General features: G+C 50.3%; 1 protein-coding gene across 2 annotated transcripts; it reads left to right on the forward strand.

Moving 5' to 3' along the window:
* The first annotated feature begins 1,001 nt into the window (after nucleotides 1-1,001).
* Nucleotides 1,002-20,206, forward strand: Rabep2 (rabaptin, RAB GTPase binding effector protein 2). Of its 2 annotated transcripts, XM_075972172.1 has the most exons (13): nucleotides 1,002-1,691; nucleotides 2,125-2,334; nucleotides 10,211-10,368; nucleotides 13,036-13,146; nucleotides 13,234-13,578; nucleotides 14,016-14,111; nucleotides 14,208-14,306; nucleotides 16,623-16,778; nucleotides 18,470-18,647; nucleotides 18,734-18,745; nucleotides 18,838-18,893; nucleotides 19,110-19,226; nucleotides 19,596-20,206. In XM_075972172.1, the coding sequence occupies exons 1-13, from the start codon at nucleotides 1,127-1,129 to the stop codon at nucleotides 19,695-19,697; spliced, it is 2,205 nt and encodes a 734-aa protein (XP_075828287.1). In that variant the 5' UTR covers nucleotides 1,002-1,126; the 3' UTR covers nucleotides 19,698-20,206. The 2 variants fall into 2 exon arrangements, with proteins under 2 accessions (XP_075828287.1, XP_075828288.1); XM_075972173.1 differs by lacking the exon at nucleotides 18,734-18,745.
* Nucleotides 20,207-20,260: the final 54 nt, after the last annotated feature.

The following is a 20,260-nucleotide window of genomic DNA, read 5'->3' on the forward strand; positions in this document are numbered from 1 at the left end:
AGAGGACCCAGATTCATTCCCAGCGCCCACATGGAGGCACACAACTTTCTGTAACTTCGATTTCAGAAGATCTGACTCCCTCTTCTCATCTCCTTGGGCACTAGATATGGTTCATATATGTACATGCAAGCTAAAGCACACATATAAAGTAAAAAAAAATTAAAAAGCCTAAACCGTGGTGCACATGCTTTCATCCCAGCACTCAGGAGCCATGAATACAAGAGACAGAAGAGAAAATTTCAGGCATTAGAGATGTATTAGAAGAAATGGATATGCCACCTGTGACATCAGTGAACAACGGTGTGCCCCTCTAACATTTTTAAGCTAGACTAGTCTAAGCCAGGACGAGACTTGATTCGTGCGTTGGCAGGATCACTTCGGCTACATTTAAAATTAGCTAAAGGGGCCAATGTGGCAGTGTAAGGCAGTGCAAAGGTTCATCTATCTTGTATTCTTGCTGAGGCTATTTTAGGTCTTACTAGAATTTGATTTCCTTGATGGGAAGCCCTGTGGAAAGTTAATCAACACTATTTTAGGAACCCAAGGCCAAGATGCCCCCAGTTAACTTAGCTTCAGTTAAACTGCCTGCTTGTGCAAGTCTCCCTAGCTAACTGCTTATCTTAGATTCTGTTAAATCAATTGTTTGTGTAAAACCTCCCCTGCAGCTGCAGGCACTCTTGTTCTAAACGCTTGGAACGCTTGGTACTACCCGTGGGCCCTGAGTGTAGTCCCAGCCTGCCGGAGTAGACTTTCATTGGGCTAAATCCACCAGTAGGTACTTTGGGAGGGGCGATGAGAGTTGTCTTGTCACTTGAGGAGAGGTGATGGGTCTTACGACTAGCGTTGGCGCTGGAGAACTGAAGAACCTAGCCTGGTATAAGTACAGCGGCGTTACTTTACTGGACTTCGAAGGAGGTCACAAAGAGTCAAGGACTTACAGGTTCAAGCGCCCTTTATAGAAAACCGGTTTGGAGGCAGGGGAATCCAGTCTCCGTACTTATTTGAAGTGCTGTGACTCTCCAAGGCGAGAGAGAGGTCACACATAATGAGAGATTGACCTAGACCCAGGCTGCAGAGGAAAGATTTACAGCTCTGGGAGTGGAGAAGGGGATTTGCAGGAAGCCGTATGAAATGGGGGTGGAGACACGCAGGTTTTGCACCTCTGCCACCGACTGCGCCAGGCTTCAGAACGCCGACCCAGCCCTGGCCCGTGGGGCGGAGGTGCTGGGAGGGCTGGGCAGCGTTTCGCTGTAACGCGATCCGGGCTGCGGCGGAAGGGCGGCCGAGCGGAGGGAAGGGGGAGGCCGCGCGCCGCGTCCTCCAGGGCTACGGCCCGGCGTTCCACGACGTAGGCTCCAGTGGAGCCGTGACAGACACGCGGGCTTCAGAGAAGACTGCCGCAGATCCCGAGCCGTCGTGCTTCCTGAGAGCGAGGACGCGCAGGAACGCGGACGCGCGGCCCGAGAGAGAGAGGCGAAACCCGAGCCCCGCAGGCACTCGAACGCCTTCGGCACGGCTCGGCAATACCCCCACCACCTCCACCACCGCGGCCCCTCAGCCCCGATCCGGAAACAGCCGAGCGGATCCGGAAACAGCCGAGCGGACCCGGAAGCGGGAGTGCCATCACCAGGGAGTGCGGGAATCCGCCGTTTGGACTGAGACGATGGCAGCAGCTGCACCGGCAGCCCTAGGTGAGGACCGGCGACGCCGGCGGCCAGGGGTCGGTGCGTGAGGGCGCCGCCGTGCACGTGGGGAGTAGGGGTCTGGGGGCGGGGCCTAATGCGGCGGCGGGCGGCAGCCGGCCAGCGCGGAGGCTTGGGAAGGGGGCGGGGCACACCACAGACCCCAGGGTGGGCGGGGTCTGGAGCGTGGGCGGGGCCTGAGGGTCGGGCAGGTAAGAGGTGGGGGAGGAGCGGAAGAGGAGGCGGGGCCACTGGAAGGGATTGGATTGTCGTGCTGTACACTACAGTACACTGCGGGAGGCGAGAAGGGGCTGGGCCAGGTGAGTGGGTTGAGACCAGTGCAGATGGAGTCTGGTACTGGGTGACCGGACTGCTGGGTCTTCTGAGGTGCTAAGAGACCTACGAACCATGGGAAGAAAGGTTGGTCCCTGTCCCCCCACAGCGCCGAATCCCCAGCCCCAAGATGGGCAAAAGGATGCATCCGAGTCCAGTGAGCTCGGACGGCTTCGTGCTGAATTGGCGGGTGCCCTGGCAGAAATGGAAACCATGAAGGCTGTAGCGGAGGTGAGCGAGAGCACCAAGGCAGAGGCGGTGGCTGCGGTGCAGAGACAGTGTCAAGAGGAGGTGGCTTCCCTGCAGGCCATCCTGAAAGGTGAGGAACCCGCCCCCAAACACACCCACCTTCCAGACTATCAACCTCCATCCCTCTAACACAGGATGCAGGATGAGAAATTCAGGTGAGCGTCATGTCGCTCAGCAGAGAGAAGTCTGTGTCCCAGTCTGAGGAGAAACACAAGTGTTGTCATCAACTCTTGTCAGTCACCGCTAAGTGTAGCACTCATTTTTACCCATTCCCTCACGGTTGTCATTTCTCGTCCTTGATGATGTCAAATCAGCCCTGAATACAAGCCAGAAACTTGTCATTTCCCTCAGCCTGTTCTCAAGATCTTGAGTTTTGTCCTGTGGTTTCCTTCCTTCCGAAGCGCCCCCCCCCCCCAGCACCCTATACAAACACATGCTTCTTCTTCCTTCTCTTCCTCTGCCTCATGGCCTCTGGATTGATAGACAGCAGCTTTCCTGGTCTCAGGTCTCCCACCTTTCCCTATTCTCTGCCCTTCTCTGAGCAGAGACTAGAGTCTCTTCAAGGGTGGCGGATCTGCCCTTCCTCTGTGTCCTGGCAGTAGCATTGCTTTAGCCAGCTCTATTGAGCTACTGCCCCAGCCTGACAGATCTCCCTCTGTGGTCTGCCCTTGACCTTGGCTTCCACAGTAAACTGCCTAAAATTTCCATCTCACCTTACCAGGCATGGAGGTTTATTGTAATCCCAGCTCTGGTGGTTGGAGATTGACATATCCCTAGGAGCTTGCTGGCCAGACAGTCTAGCTGAGATGGAGAGCTCCAAGGTCAGCAAGAAACCCTCTCTCAAAAGTAAGGTAGAGAGCAACTAAGGGAAATACCTGATATTGCCCTCTGGCTTGTGTGAGTGTGCACGCCGTGAGCATTGCGGCCTGGACGGAAAGTATCCTTGCTGTCCGGGGCCAAGGAATACCACAGTCACTGTAAGCAGAGCAATCTACAGCTCTGCTCCAGGGAAAGGTTTCCCCAGTGCAAGTGTAACAACTCTTCGCTGGCAGGGGAAGGTTTCTGCAGGGAAGTTTGTTTGTTTGTTTTTGCATTTTCGAGACAGGGTTTCTCCGTGGCTTTTGGTTCCTGTCCTGGACCTAGCTCTTGTAGATCCTCCTGCCTCTGCCTCCCGAGTGCTGGGATTAAAGGCTTGCGCCACCACCGCCTGGCTTGCAGAGAAGTTTTTACAGCTCTGCTAGCTAAGAGGCAAAAGTGTTACAGCAGTGCTCTGTGCTCCGAAAGATCCCAGAGTGTAACAACTCTGCTCTGCTAGGGGAAAGTTTCTCCGGAAAAAGTGTTTACAGCAATGAGCTGTGCTCCGAAAGTTGTTACAGTTCTGCTCAGATCCCGGAATGTAACAACTGTGCTCTGCTAAGGGAAAGTTTCGTGTGAAAGTGTTACAGTTCAGCTCAGATCCAGGAGTATAACAACTCTGCTCCCTAGGGGAACATTTCCCCAGTGAAAGTGTTACAGCAACAGTTCTGCTCAGATCCGGGACGTTTCCCTGGTGAAAGTATTGAAAGTATTATAGTTCAGCTCAGATTCCAGAGTGTAGCAACTCTGCCCAGCTAGGGGAAAGTTTCTCCAGTGAAAGTGTTACAGTTCCCCTCTCAGGAAAGTTGTTACAGCTGGGCTCCGCTTCAGGGAAAATGTCACACTGCACAGCAAACCTCACTCGAGGTTTATTGGGAAGGAAGAATCCAGGAGGTTATATGCCTGGGTGAGAACAGTAGCAAACTGAACAGGGTATAGACTTTACATAGGATTTCTTGTGGGGGTGGGGGGATGGGGGGCTTTCCAGGGTGACTTGGGACTGGTGGATTTTTGTGGCCTGATTCAGCGCAAGCTCAGGCATTGGTGGGATTTCAACCCCTGGTCCTGAGGTAAAGACAGAGTTAGGGTGTTTCTCCTTGACCCAGGTCTCCAGGTCTAGACAGAGGCAGGGCATTTTTCCCCTTGGCTCCTTTTTACCCTACACGCACACCAAAGAAAAAAGGTGTATCCTAAGTTATAACAGTGGCTTCTCTTTATTGAGCACGGACCGTATTCCAGACACAGAGCTAAATGCTCTATAAAGTATTCTTTTTATTTTATTCATTAATTAGGCTTTGGGTTTTCAAAATAGAGTTTATCTATATAGCCTTGGCTGTCCTGGAACTTGCTCTGTAGACCAGGCTAGCCTCAAACTCACAGAGATTCACCTGTTTCTGCCTCCTGCGTGCTGGGATTAAAGGATTGTGCCACCACCACCTGACTCATTAATTTTATGAGACAAAGCTCAAGCTGGCTTCAAACTGTATGTGAACTTCCACACTTTTTCAATTTAGAATTAGGCGTGTGTGTGTGTGTGTGTGTGTGTGTGTGTGTGTGTGTGTGTGTGTGAAAGAGGGAGCCGTGGGGCTGTCATGCATGCTGTGCTACTCATGTTGGCCCATAGGACACCTTTATGGATTCAGTTCTCTCTATCCACCTTTATGTGAGTTCTAGATACTGAACTCGGATCATTGGGCTTTCATGACAAGCCCCTTTAACAGCTGAACTACCTTGATGGCCTTAAACTTGTGATCTTCATCCTGCATGTGCTGGGATTAAAGCATGCACCACCACCCCTGGTTTTATGCAGTATGGGACTCTGACCCAGAGTCTATTTGTGCCGGGGAAGCACACCACTCACCAAGCCTCATCCCCAGCCCCCCCTTTTTTTTTGTTTGGTTTGGTTTTGGTTTTTGTTCTATTTTTCGTTTTTTTTGTTTTTGTTTTTTTCAAGACAAGGTTACTCTGTAGCTTTTTGGTACCTGTCCTGGAACTAGCTCTTGTAGACCAGGCTGGCCTCGAACTCACAGAGATCCGCCTGCCTCTGCCTCCCAAGTTCTGGGATTAAAGGTGTGCACCACCACCGCCCGGCTGGTTTTGGTTTTTGAGGACAGGATTTTGTTGTAGATTTGGAGCATGTCCTGGAACTAGCTCTTGTAGACCAGGCTGGCCTCAAACTCACAGAGATTTGCCTATGCCTGCCTCCCGAGTGCTGGGATTAAAGGCACGTGCCACCACCGCCCAGCCCCAGCCCTATTTTTGTTTTTTGTTTTGTTTTTGTTTTTTTTCCATCAGGATCTTACACTGTAACCTAAGCTAGACTAGGACTCATTTTCTAGTATAGCCTCGAATTCAAGGTAACCTGTAGTATGAGGCTGCTTATTCATTTCCTTGCCACCCAGACTCCCAAAATAACCATATAGAAACTGTATTAATTAAATCACTGCTTGGCCTATTAGCTCTAACTTCTTTTTTTTTTAAAAAAAAAAGATTTATTTATTTATTGTGTATACATACAACATTCTGCCTCCATGTATGTCTACATGCCAGAAGAGGGCGCCAGATCTCATTACAGATGTTTGTGAGGCACCATGTGGTTGCTGGGAATTGAATTCATGACCTCTGGAAGAGCAGCCAGTGCTCTTAACCACTGAGCCATCTCTCCAGCCCCTAGCTCTAACTTCTTATTGACTAGCTTTTACATCTTAACCCACTTCCATTATTTTGTATTTTACCATGAGGATCATGGCCTACTGGCAAGGTTCCAACCATATCTGTCTCCGGCAATTAACCAGTGGTATTCACAGCATACAAAGGGGAATCCCATATTAGTAACCTTCCTGCTTCAGCCTCCTAGGTACTAGAGTTTTGGATATAAGCTACCATCCTTGGCTATGTTTAATCTTTTTTAAAAAATATTTATTTATTTTGTATACAATATCCTGTCTGTGTGCATGTCTGCAGGCCAGAAGAGGGCACCAGACCTCTTTACAGATGGTTGTGAGCCACCATGTGGTTGCCAGGAATTGAACTCAGGACCTTTGGAAGAGCAGGCAATGCTCTTAACCACTGAGCCACCTTTCCAGCCTGGCTATGTTTAATCTTAACAAACTCTTTGAAGCAGGGGTTATTATCTGACTGTTTTACAGGAAAAGCATAGAATCACAAACAGGTTCACTTGCATGTCTGTGAGTGAGTGATACAGCCACATAGCAGCAAGTTTTAACCCATACAGTTTGTCAACTTCTCTTTCTTTCTTTTTTTTTTTTTTTTTCGAGACAGGGTTTCTCTGTAGCTTTGGAGCCTGTGTCCTGGAACTAGCTCTTGTAGACCAGGCTGGCCTTGAACTCACAGAGATCCGCCTGCCTCTGCCTCCCAAGTGCTGGGAATAAAAGTGTGCGCCGCCACCACCACCTGGCATAACTTTAGTACATGTTAAGATAAAACTTGGACTGGAGATAGCTCTGCAGGTAAAGCGTGATGGTTTGAGTAGAATTCCTAGAACCCACAGGGTGGAAGGAGAAGGTCAGCTTCCCAGGTTGTACTCTGACCTCTACCCCTTACAGCAGAAACCAGAGAACCTGCCTGAACATGGTAGAAGGCCAGAACCTAGCCCTGAATATTATCCTTCTAACTGCCACATGTAATTTGGCACATGACTACATGCAATTACATAATAATTTTAAAATTTTTATTGTATTTATTGTGTGTGTGTGTGTGTGTCTGTGATGGAGTACTTGTGGGAATTGATTCCTTTTACCAAGTGGATCCCAGAGATGGACCTCATATTTTCAGGCATGGTAGTGCATGCCTTTAGTTCCAGTACTCAGGAGGCAGAGCCAGGGGGATATCTCTGAGTTCCAAGCCATCCTGGTCTATATAGTGAATTCCAGGGCTGCACAGTCAGACACTATTTCAAAAAATAAACATTCGGCAGTCATGGTAATGCACGCCTGTAGTACCAGCATGATAATGCACACCTCTGATAGCACACACCTGTAATCCCAGCATGGTAACACACACCTGTAATCCCAGCATGGTAACACACACCTGTAATCCCAGCATGGTAACCCACACCTGTAATCCCAGCATGGTAACACACACCTGTAATCCCAGCATGGTAGCACACACCTGTAATCCCAGCATGGTAACCCACACCTGTAATCCCAGCATGGTAACACACACCTGTAATCCCAGCATGGTAGCACACACCTGTAATCCCAGCATGGTAGCACACACCTGTAATCCCAGCATGGTAACACACCTGTAATCCCAGCATGGTAGCACACACCTGTAATCCCAGCATGGTAACACACACCTGTAATCCCAGCATGGTAACACACCTGTAATCCCAGCATGGTAGCACACACCTGTAATCTCAGAATGGTAACCCACACCTGTAATCCCAGAATGGTAGCACACACCTGTAATCTCAGAATGGTAGCACACACCTGTAATCCCAGCATGGTAACACACACCTGTAATCCCAGCATGGTAACACACCTGTAATCTCAGCATGGTAACACACACCTGTAATCTCAGAATGGTAACCCACACCTGTAATCCCAGCATGGTAGCACACACCTGTAATCTCAGAATGGTAACACACACCTGTAATCCCAGCATGGTAACCCACACCTGTAATCCCAGCATGGTAACACACACCTGTAATCCCAGCATGGTAACCCACACCTGTAATCCCAGCATGGTAACCCACACCTGTAATCCCAGCATGGTAACACACCTGTAATCCCAGCATGGTAACACACACCTGTAATCCCAGCATGGTAACACACACCTGTAATCCCAGCATGGTAACCCACACCTGTAATCTCAGAATGGTAACCCACACCTGTAATCCCAGCATGGTAACCCACACCTGTAATCTCAGCATGGTAACCCACACCTGTAATCCCAGCATGGTAACCCACACCTGTAATCCCAGCATGGTAACACACACCTGTAATCCCAGCATGGTAACACACACCTGTAATCCCAGCATGGTAACACACACCTGTAATCCCAGCATGGTAACACACACCTGTAATCCCAGCATGGTAACACACACCTGTAATCCCAGCATGGTAACACACACCTGTAATCCCAGCATGGTAACACACACCTGTAATCCCAGCATGGTAACCCACACCTGTAATCTCAGAATGGTAACACACACCTGTAATCTCAGAATGGTAACTCACACCTCGGTAGCACACACCTGTAACCCCGGCATGGTAGCACATGCCTGTAATCCCAGCACGTAGGAAACAGAGTCTGAACCGTCTCAAGTTTCAGGCCTGCTTTGAAAAAAGCAAAATAAATGAATAAGCAACTGAGGAAAGACAAATATTAATGTCTGTTTAACACCCCTTCTACTAGCAATCTAGAGCTTAATTTCCAGACCCCTTATCTTGGCATTCAAAGCCTTAAGAGCCATGCCCATCACTTTTGCACCCTTCCCTGAATCCTTTGTGTACCCTTACATTTGGGCCAGACACACCAGCCCATGGTGATCCTGTCACCTTATCTTCCCTTTCTGGCCAGGCTCACAAGGCACTATTCCTTCCTTTGGGATCCATAGTTGGGGAGTAGGCCTTCTCACCCCACATCCTTACCACTTGCCTCTGTCTTCTGAATACTGGGGTTAAAGGGTGTATCACCATGCCCAGCTCTCTGCTACCGTAATTGGTTCTTCAGTGGTACAGTTTACCCCTGTGCATAAGTCGCAGAGAAAGTGACAACTTCCATAATAAGAATTCTAGCTCACATGGGGGCTGGAGAGATGGCTCAGAGGTTAAGAGCACTGGCTGTACTTCCAGAGGTCCTGAGTTCAATTCCCAGTAACCACATGGTAGCTCACAACCATCTTAATGATATCTGGTGCCCACTTCCTCTTCTGACCTGCAGGCAGACATGCAAACAGAACATCATATATTAAATAAATAAATATTTTTTTTAAAAAAATTCCAAATTGCTGGGTGGTATGACCTTTAATCCCAGACTCAGGAGGCAGAGGCAGGTGGATCTCTGTGAGTTCGAGGCCAGCCTGGTCTACAGAGTGAGTTCTAGGACAGCCAGAGCTACACAAAGAAATCCTACCTAATAAATAAGTTAATTAATTACTATTCCAGCTCATACTGCAGTCTACCTGCAGTTTCTGTCACAGGCTGCACAGGCAGCGCCTTGGACTGTATTTGGCTTGTCTTAGAGTCCAGGTCCTGTTTTAGCCACAAAATCAAGATAATGTCACACTGTGCTTGAGGAAGGGAACTGGGCATTTGGGGACCGTAGATACACCCATCAGCCTGCTGGTGGCTATTTGGAAATTGTCAGTGACCATTCTGCTCAACTTGGTTATCTTTTGCTTGGTTTTGTTTATTGAAACAGATTTTCTCTGTAACTTTGAAGCCTGTCCTGAAACTCACTCTGTAGACCAGGCTGGCCTCGAAATCACAGAGATCCGCCTTCCTCTGCCTCCCGAGTGCTGGGTTTAAAGACCTGCACCACCACGGCGCAGCCCAATTTGTCAGTCTTCCAAGACATCATTTATCCAGCTCTCCCTTCACGCTGACCTGCACGCTGCACCTGTCTGTGGCTTCCACCATGCCAAAGAATCTATTCCTTTGTCAAGGTACCTCCTGGCAAAATGGAGGACTCATATTTGAGACAGTTTATGTCTTATGAATGATTTGAAAGAAATACTTTCAATTTTCTTTTCTGCATATACAAAACAGTCTCCTATGAAGTGACTTTTCAGCTTGGGATTTTGGGGATTTGGGTTTGTTATGTTTGCTGTGCTGGAATGGCAGGGGGCTCAGTTTTTGGTCTTAGCCCTTATGATATTTTGCTTCCTTTGTTTTTACTAATAGGCCTCATACTTGCCTGGTTTTAGTAAAAATATCCTGGGGCCAGTTCCGCAGCTGGTCTGTATCTGAGCAGCACACGGTATGCCAAATGATTGACACTTTACACGTCATCCTGACACTTGCTCCTGAGGACTAGTGCAGAGGTGCTGCGGTCTTGCCCGGCTCCATTGCAGCTGCTCACCTGGGAGAGGGCAGGCACCAAGCACCCATCCTTCCTGCCCACAGACTCCATCAGCAGCTACGAGACCCAGATTGCAGCCCTGAAACAGGAGCGGCAGCAGCAGCAGCAGGACTCTGAGGAGAAGGATCGAGAGCTGGGCCACCTCAAACAGCTGCTGGCCCGGGCCCACCCCCTGGACTCCTTGGAGAAGCAAATGGAAAAGGTTGGGGTGGGATGGACTGCCCTGTCCCTGGGGGTTGGGACAGTAGTGATTGTTGGTGTCTCATTGCCTGTCACTGGACACAGTAACGACTCCAGGTAGAATGCAGAGTGCTTAGCAGGATCCTTGCTAGACGTGACCAAGGTTATTTACCTCTAGAAACAAGGTCAGGCACATGGAGGAGAGCAACTAACCCTTTCCACGCTAGACACTGCTGAGTGCTCGGCTGTGAGAACCGTTCTTGTTCTCGGGGGGGCCCCCATGGGATAATGCACCCTTTAGTGTCATTAATAACGATAGGAAACTGGGTTTTGTGACAGACACTGATAGTCCCAGCCATTTGGGAGGTGGAGGCAGGAGGGTGGCTTGAGCCCAGGGCTTCAAGATGGTCTGGATAACATAGTAAGAAACACGATCTTGCTGTGTAGCCCAGGCTGGTCTTGAACTTGCCAAAGGTCTTCTGCTTCAGCTTCTGAGTTCTGGGATTTATTGGCATACACACCTTAGCTAACTAGAAACCTGAAAAGGTGTGTGTGTTCGTATGTACAAGTGTGTGTGTGTGTATTATATATATTCTCAGGCATGCTAGGCAAGCACTCTATATTTTTAATACCTGCACGTGGAGAAATCTATATCTATAATCCCAGCACTGGAGAAGCTGGGCAGAAGAATTCTGAGTTTGAGGCTAGCCTAAGGGTACATAGTCACACCGTCACCTAAGAGACAATGAAAACAATTACATTCTAGGACATGTGGATTTCCAGATGCTTCCTCTGGTGTGCATTCTTACCTTACTTGATCTTCACAGAAGCTCTGGGAGGCCAGTATTTAGTTAGTGCCCGAGGAAACAAGAGCTAGAGTCAATTTCCCGCTGGTGAAAGCAAATAGAAAGCAGGAGCCCAGGGCTAGAGCCGTGATCTGTTGCTGGAGTGCTTGCCTAACACATATGAAGCCCTGGGTTCAGTCCCAGCACTGCATAAAGCTGGGCATGGTGACACACATCTGCGCTCCTAGCATTACAGAAGCCTGGGATGTGAAACCTTACCTCAAAAATCAGAACAGCAAAACTGGGGCCTAGGAAAGGAAGTCTTTGACCTGCAGCTTCCACTGGAAGTTGCTGTTTGCTTTCAGGCCACCTCTGGGCTGAGAACAGGGTGAGGCTCAGTGTCAGCCTCCGGGGACAGCAGAAGGAACATCAGGTCTGTCAGGCAGGTTCCGATGCGGCATTCAGCTGTGCAGTGTGCATTCCAGGGCTTCAGACAGCGTCAGACACCCTGTCTATGACACGTGCAGCTAAGTGAGTTTGAGGAGACTTTGGGGCATTCAAGAGGCCGAAAGAGCTGAGAGAGATGGTCACAGATGAAGCATGTCTGGAGCATGTGGCGGGGGCAGGGCTGCTTGTTTTGTGGTTTGTCAGAGACAGGGTTTCTCTGGGTAGCCTTGGCTGACCTGGAACTCATACTGTAGACCAAGCTGACCTCGAACTCACAGAGATCCGCCTGCCTCTGCCTCCTGAGTGCTGAGATTCCAGGCGTGCGCCACCTCTGCCTGGCAGGGCTGTTTGTTTTCACTGACCCCACGCAGGATCCTAAGCTTGAAAGGAGACAGTCAAGAAACAGTCAGCTTTCCGCATTGGGAAGGCAGGCCGGGAAGACGTGTCGGTTAAGATGAGGTTGGCTGCATGTGATCGGAAACACGACTCAGCAGTTGTTTAAATGAGATAGTTGTTTTTTCCTGAAAGTCCATACTGATAAAACAGTCCTTAGAAACCCAGACTTCTGGGACTGGATAGAGGACTTGGCAGTTAAGAGCACTTGCTGCTCTTCCAGAGGATCCAGGTTTGGTTTCCTGAACCTACTTGATGGCTCACAACTGTCTGTAACTCTAGTTCTAGAGGATCAGACGCCCTCTTCTGGTGTCTGGGTGCACTAGAGAATGCACACGATGTGTGTGTATATATGCCAGCAAAGCATGCATATGCATAAGATAAAATACTGAAATATGTCTTTAAAACAAGAAACTTAGGCTTCCGTATTGCTGTTTGACTGTAGCTGGTAGGTTACTTCATGGTCTAAGGTAGTTGCTTGAATGCCAGGCATCAGATCCACATTCCAGTCAGCAAGGAGTTATAAAGCAAGGCACATCTTCCTTTTAGGAGCTGGCCTGTAAATTCACATACTGCACATGCGCTTACATCCCATTAGCTAGAACTAAGTTGTGTGATAGCCTTTAGCTCCAGAGCAGCCAAGAGATGCAGGCGATGCTAGAGAACCAAGACCACGTGCCCCGTTAAAAACCGGAGGTCTTGCTGGGTGGTGGTGGCACACACTTTTAATCCCAGCACTCGGGAGGCAGAGGCAGGCGGATTTCTGTGAGTTTGAGGCCAGCCTGGTGTACAAGAGCTAGTTCCAGGACAGGAACCAAAAAGCTACGGAGAAACCCTGTCTCGAAAATTTAAAAAAAAACAAAACAAAAACCCGGAGGTCCTGTGATATTAAAAGGCGCATGTCGGGACGAAGCTAGTCTTGGCCGAGGCCCCTTTCCCTGGGAGCACTTAGCGTGGGTGTTCTGGAGTCTTGCTGGTGGGCATAACCTTCAGGGAGGATTAGAACAGTTGTGGCCCTCACTCGGGAGGGAGGGGCTGTCACTGCCCAATGCCCATCCCTCCAGGCTCACGAAGACTCCGAGAAGCTCCGGGAGATTGTATTACCCATGGAGCAGGAGATCGCAGAGCTGAAAGGAAAGCTGCTGCGGGCGGAAGAGCTTATTCAAGAGATCCAGGTGAGGAGAAGAGGGGACGTCTGGCGCTGAGGGAAGGGGGGTGCCCGAGACCCTGGCTTCCAGCCTCTTCCCTGCAATGTTCCCTAGAGACGACCAAGGCAGCCGGCCTCCCTGCACGGCTCCACCGAGCTGCTTCCGCTGTCAAGGAACCCCTCACCTCCTCTGGAAGCCTTGGAGGAGCCAGGTGGAGACGCAGGCTCAGCTGCGGAGGCCTTTGCCCACAACTGTGACGACAGTGCCTCCATCTCTTCCTTCTCCCTCGGTGGGGCAGCCAGTACTGCCTCCCTGCGAGGCTCCCAGGGCCTAAGCCCTGAACAGGAAGAGACGGCTTCTCTGGTGTCCACTGGCACTCTGGTCCCTGAGGGTATCTACCTACCCCCTCCTGGGTACCAGCTTGTTCCAGATAGCCAGTGGGAGCAGCTGCAGGTAGAGGTGAGTGGACTGAGCTAGGGCCTGTGGATGTACCTACCTCCCGCGGTTATGTATGGTGCTTGCACTAAAGCTGCAGTGGAGAGGCCAGTAAGAGAGAGAAAGGTCTCCTCCCAGAAAAGGAAGTTGGGCGTAGCGTGAGTAGGGATGCTGTAGAAAATAATGTTATGGTAAGAAATGCCCAGAACAAAACTGAAAAGGGGCGGGGTGTGGCTCAGCGGTAGAGCACTGCTAGCCTGTGTAAGTTCCCAGCAGTAGGGAAGAAAAGAAGAAATTGTAAGTAGCCCAGAAGATGGCAGCAGAGATGGCAAGAAGTAAAAGGTATCTTTCTACTTTAGAGAAGCAGCAGGACCTACTGAGGGATGGAGGGGGAAGGGAGAGTAGGCATGAACCCCTGCCAGCAGAGCTGAAAAAATAAGTCTGGGGTATGGGTCTGGCAGGGGAAGCAGCTACAGAAGGACCTGGAGAGTGTCAGCCGGGAGCGGGACGAGCTGCAGGAGGGCCTGAGACGGAGCAATGAGGACTGTGCCAAGCAAGTAAGTTCAGCCTCATTTCTGGAAGCCACAGGGCCCTCTGGCCACCTGCCGCCCCCGCCCCAACATCCCTCTCATTTTACCCTCTTCCCTCCTTAGATGCAGGTGCTCCTAGCCCAGGTCCAGAACTCAGAGCAGCTGCTTCGAACTCTGCAGGGGACCGTGAGCCAGGCCCAAGAACGCGTGCAGCTGCAGATGGTGAGTGCCGCATCGAGGCTGAGAGGTCAGGACCACTGGGGGCGCTAGAGGGCGTGGGAAGCCAAGCGTCAGCCCTGCCCCCATCCAGCTGCTCTCACTAGGTGAGTGAAGACATTGAGGGCGGCCTGGCTGTGGCCAGAGCTGTGTAATTTTGAATTAACCCCACCACCTTGGAGTGTACTGGTTACCATTTGTAAACTGAGCTAATGCCATCTAGTCTGCAGAATCAGGAGGACTGAAAACAGATCAGCACTGATCAGTTCCACCCCGAAGTGTGTGAGTGGCCAGGTGTTCTGCTTTTAAAGAGAAGCCAGAGATCTGGAAATGTATATATTGCCTCCCAGTTTTAAAGTTGGCAACTACATGAGGCTGGAGAGATGACTCAGTGGTTAAGAGCACTAGCTATTCTTCCATAGGCCCTGAGATCAGTTCCCAGCAACCACATGGTGGTTCATAAACATCTATAGTGGGATCTGATGTCCTCTTCTGACATAAAGGCATTCATAAAGATAGAACACTCATACATAAGTCAATCTTTAATAAAATGAAATAAAGTTGGCAGTTACGTCGGCACTTAAAAAAGCATGCTTGAGGGCTGGAGAGATGGCTCAGAGGTTAAGAGCATTGCCTGCTCTTCCAAAGGTCTTGAGTTCAATTCCCAGCAACCACATGGTGGCTCACAACCATCTGTAATGGGGTTTGGTGCCCTCTTCTGGCCTGCAGGCATACAGACAGGATATTGTATACATAATAAATAAATAAATATTTTAAAAAAAAAGCATGCTTGAGGGGCTAGCGAGATGGCTCAAGTGGGTAGAAGCACTTGCCACAAAGCCTGGTGACCTGAGTTTGACATCCGGGACCCATATGGAATGAGAACTGATTTAGCAGGTTCTCCTCTGACCTCCACATATGCTTGTGAATGCACATTCTTTTTTTTAAATGTATACAGTGTTCTGCCTGCATGTATGCCTGCAAGGCAGAAGAGAGTACCAGACCCCACTATAGATGGTTATGAGCTATCGTGTGGTTGCTGAGAATTGAACTCCGGACCTCTAGAAGGGCAGCCAGTGCTGTGCACACATATGTACAAACACCTAGTGCATGGGCACCAACACACATGCACATATAGTATAGTAAAAATAAATTTTAAAAAATGAATTTTAAAAATTCAGTCCCCAGCACCATGTAAACTGATTACATACTCCTGCATGTAATCCCAGCACTCAGGAGACGGAGGCAGAGGGGCCTGGAGAAATAGCTCATGGTTAAGGACGTTTGCTTGTCTTCCAGAAGACCTGGGTTCAGTACCTTCATGGTGGCTCGCTTCTATAACCCAGTTCCAGCGTATCCAGTGCCCTCCTGTGGCCTCAAGTGCCAGGACACACATGATACATACACCACATGAAGGCAAACGTTCATGCTCATAAATTTCTTTTAAAGAAGTTTGGAGTCAGGGGCTGGAGAGATGACTTAGTGGTTAAGAGCCCTGACTGTTCTTCCAGAGGTTCTGAGTTCAATTCCTAGCAACCACATGGTGGCTCATCACCACCTGTAATGAGATCTGGTGCCCTCTTCTGGCCTGCAAGGACTTATGCAGGCAGAACACTGCATACATAATAAATAAATATTTAAAAAAAAAAGTTTAAAGTCATCCTTGACTGCCACAAGTTTGAGGCCAGCCTGGGCTTTAAAAGCAGGAACATGTGTTGTGGGCAGGTGTAGCATTCAGAAGGCTGAGACAGAAGGATCACTAGTTCAGGCCAGCCTTGACACATAGTGAGACTCTGTCTAATGAAGGAAGGGGGCAGCTGGAGAGATGGCTGGGTGGCTAAAAGCACGGGCTGCTCCTTTCACAGGACCCAGGTTTAGTTCTCAGCACCCATCTGTAAATACAGTTCCGAGAGATCTGACATCCCCTTCTGGCCTCCATGGGCTCCATGTGCTGTGTGGCTGCACATAAATAGACAGGCAAACGCTCATACACTTGAAATAAATCTTTTTTTTAAATGCCATCTAAATGAAATACCCACAGTGGGCTGTGGCTGCCAGTGTCAGCAGGGACAGAATCTGAAGAGGCTAGAGCCAGAGAGAGCAATAGTTTCTGCTTAGGCCAGTCAGTAACAGCACACACCATTAATCCCTTGAGGCCAGCCTGGACTACACAGAGAAACCTTCTGTCTTGAAAAAAGGAGGCGGGGGGGGGGAGGTCAGGAGGCCAGGGCTTTCCAGATATCAGGCTACTGGGGGCTCTGGGTTTAGCCGCAGGGACTAGAGACAATCCTCTGATCGCCTTATGCTTTGGTATGTCCCCAGGCAGAGCTGGCCACTTCTCACAAGTGCCTGTACCATGAGGTTAAAAGACTGAACGAAGAAAACCAAGGGCTTCGGGCGGAGCAGCTGTCATCCTCCACCCTCCAGGGCCCAGAGCAGTGGGAGAACGAGGGCGAGGCCCTGCCCAGCTCCATACAGGTAAACGGCACCAGAGCACCTGATGCCAGCCTGCAGGACGGACCCTGGCCCTTGTGTATTAGCTGTGTCTAAGACTCGTTTTCTTCATCTGATAAATGGAACCACACCAGCTTTCCACGGTTGGCATGAAAATAAAGAATTAAAAAGTGTTGGCCGCAAGGAAGGGAGCGGCGATTATGACCGCCATTTTTACCATACCCCATGCTGCTCGCACTGCCCTCACTGCAAGGGGTTAACTGCATCCCCAAGCAGGCTGGACAGTATTGTTCCACTGAAGCAGACCTTGAGCCCTTGATGTTGTTTGTTGGTTTTTTTGGGTTTTTTTGTTTTTTTTTTTTTTTTTTTGATTTTTTGAGACAGGGTTTCTCCGTAGCTTTTTGGTTCCTGTCCTGGAACTAGCTCTTGTAGACCAGGCTGGCCTCGAACTCACAGAGATCCACCTGCCTCTACCTCCTGAGTGCTAGGATTAAAGGCGTCCACCTCTGCCACCACTGCCTGACTACTGTTTGCTATTTTTAAGTGACCTTGGGTCTTGAAGATTAAAAGTCTTTGAACCTGTCCTCCGTGTTGGTCTGTGTTGATTTTAGTTTATAAACAATTTGTTCGTGAACTAAAGGTCACCTGGTTGTTCTCTCTACCCTGAAGATTATCGCCAGTGTTCACTTTCTTTCTTTTTTTTTTTTTTTTTTTTTTTTTTGGTTTTTCGAGACAGGGTTTCGCTGTGGCTTTGGAGCCTGTCCTGGAACTAGCTCTGTAGACCAGGCTGGTCTCGAACTCACAGAGATCCGCCTGCCTCTGCCTCCCAAGTGCTGGGATTAAAGGCGTGCGCCACCCAGTGTTCACTTTCACTTCAGTGAAACTGCCCCACAGTCTTTGATTTTTGATTTCTCCATTTCCTGTGGGGTTTTTTTTGTTTGTTTGTTTTTTGGTTTTTTTTTTTTTTTTTTTTTTTTTTTTGGTGTTTGGAGACAGGGTTTCTCTATGTTACTTTGGAGCCTTTCCTGGAACTCGCGATGTAGACCAGGCTGGTCTCGAACTCACAGAGCTCCACCTGCCTTTGCCTCCCAAGTGCTGGGATTAAAGGCGTGCGCCACCACCGCCCGGCTCCACCCTCGGTTTTTTTTTTGTTTTGGTTTGGTTTGGTTTGGTTTGGGTTTTTTTTTTTTTCGAGACAGGGTTTCTTTGTGGTTTTGGAGCCTGTTCTGGAACTACCTCTTGTAGACCAGGCTGGTCTCGAACTCACAGAGATCCACCTGCCTCTGCCTCCCAAGTGCTGGGATTATGGGATTAAAGGCGTGCGCCACCACCGCCCGGCTCCACCCTCGGTTTTTATACAGCACTGGAGATCAAACCTCGGGCTTATGCCTGCTAGATGAGCACGCATCAACTGAGCCAGACCCCCCGGCCCTCCCTGCTCTCCTTTTATCGTAGTTTTCATCATGTACATAATGAAGAACTTGAGTCGATTGGAAGCTTATAGGTATTCTGGAACTTTCCACAGTTGTTGGAAGTCCTCCGTAGCATGGGCAGTCGTGATCTCCCATTTCTTCATCTCACTGTATCTCTGCAGCTTGCTCACCGCTCTGACTGTGGTGTTTGGCTCCTCCCTCCTGTCCCTACACTCTCCATACAGCCAGCAGTCCCTGCCGTCCTCTCTGCCCTTTGCCCAGCAGACCCCTCGTGTCTTGCAGGAGCTTCATCTGCTGGTGCGGCAAACCCGGCAACAGGCGCAAGCCAGGCAACTGGCACAGGAGCATGAGGCCGAGCGCCTGCGCATTGAAATCGTGAAGCTGCGGGAGGCGCTAGACGAGGAGACAGCAGCCAGGGCCAGCCTGGAGGGACAGCTGAGGGTGCAACGAGAAGAGACAGGTAGGGTCCCCTGAGTCAGGCATGGGCGTCAGGAAGTACAGTGGAGATCCAGCTTTGACCCCTCTCTCTCTGTCTTACCCCCGCAGATGTGCTACAGGGTGAGTAAGGGTCAACGCCTTGTGGAGGGCTGCGCCAGCAGGGCTGGGACCACTGAGCCTGACTTCAGTCTCCCTGCTCCTTGACTTCCCAGCCTCCCTGTGCAGCCTGAGGACAGAGACAGAGCGGGTCCAGCAAGAGCAGCGCAAGGTGAGTGGCACCCGGTGCCATGGCTTGGCTAATGCAGCTGTGTGGTTAGGCCACCCTCACAGCCTTCCTGTCTCCCTCAGACCAGGAAGCCCAGAGGAGGCCAGAGTCTGGTGGTATTGAAGGGACACCTGTGAGGGTCATCCCGTGGCTCTGGCCATCCACCCTCTCGCTTAGCCAAAAGGAGTCAGGCCCCAGCTCCGCATCTTGTCCCTGCAGGCCCAGCTCACAGACCTCCTCTCTGAGCAGAGGGCCAAGGCACTGCGGCTGCAAGCCGAGCTGGAGACCAGTGAACAGGTGCAAAGGGACTTTGTACGGCTATCCCAGGCCCTACAGGTATGTCCTGGCCTTTCCTACCTGGTTGGTTTGGCTATGGGTAACTTGTCCTGGGTCTCACAAGGGCAGCCCCCAATTAGGAGAGGTCCTTTTTCTAGACCTGGCGTGATCTTTCTCCCTAAGCTGTTGCTCAAAAACATGGAAGCTCTCTTGCACACCTCAGCTGCATGACAGCTTCATGTTGTCAGTCACATGAATGGCCAATAATACCCAGACTTCCTCAGGCCAAGCTCCTGGGTGGGACCTGTTCTTTCCCTTGACCCCATCTGAACACATTGCCTCTGCAGAGCTGACCCCTAAGAGGCTGGCTGGTCAGCCAGGGGCTGTTTCCTTGGTGGGGCTTCCCATATCTCCCACCCAACCACACAGGTACGCCTGGAGCGGATTCGCCAAGCGGAGACTCTGGAGCAAGTGCACAGCATCCTGGATGAGGCACCCCTCAGGGATATCAAGGACATCAAGGACTCCTGAGGGGCCAGGCGAGAAGCTTCCCTGCTGGGGAAGCCGCCTCTTTCTCTACCAGAACTGTGAGACAAGGACAGGTCTCGGAATGGAGCCCACCCACTCCAGGTCTGGATGGTGGTGTTACCAGGGCCGCTACTTCCAGCCATGGTGGCTGGACCTGCTCTCAGGGATGACACCTGGATGAGGGTCCCAAGCCTCCTTCCAGAAACAAAGTACAGGCCGAGCCCTGTAGCTTTCAGGCTACCATGCTGCCTCATGGATCCTGCCTTTCCGCCCTGCCACCTCTAGCCAGAAGCCCGTCTGGGTCTGAGGCACGCTTAGCTTGTGGCTAGACACTGTTGTCATCAGCGGATTCCTCACTCAGAGACCCTGGGACACGCAGCTGCTTTCTGGACTGTACGACACTAAGGTATCTGTCCACAGGCACTGGAAATATACAGAGGCAAGGGCAGACTTTTCTGTCATTTATTTTGAATAAATAGGCAGCGCGGCTCAGTCAGCCGCCTTGTCCCTGCGAGCCCCGTGAGGCTGGGAGGGGAGTTACAAGGTTCAGAGGGTCAGGGAACTTT

The sequence above is a fragment of the Microtus pennsylvanicus genome, chromosome 5, assembly GCF_037038515.1.
Source record: "Microtus pennsylvanicus isolate mMicPen1 chromosome 5, mMicPen1.hap1, whole genome shotgun sequence".
Lineage (NCBI taxonomy): Eukaryota > Metazoa > Chordata > Mammalia > Rodentia > Cricetidae > Microtus > Microtus pennsylvanicus.

What these genes read in the sequence shown, in the direction of transcription:
- Rabep2 (XM_075972172.1), top strand. Translation starts at nt 1,127, where the DNA reads ATGAAATGGGGGTGGAGACACGCAGGTTTTGCACCTCTGCCACCGACT. An exon ending in AGCTGCACCGGCAGCCCTAG is followed by an intron (nt 1,692 to 2,124) that starts GTGAGGACCGGC and finishes GTCCCCCCACAG; the next exon opens with CGCCGAATCCCCAGCCCCAA. An exon ending in AACGCGTGCAGCTGCAGATG is followed by an intron (nt 14,307 to 16,622) that starts GTGAGTGCCGCA and finishes GTATGTCCCCAG; the next exon opens with GCAGAGCTGGCCACTTCTCA.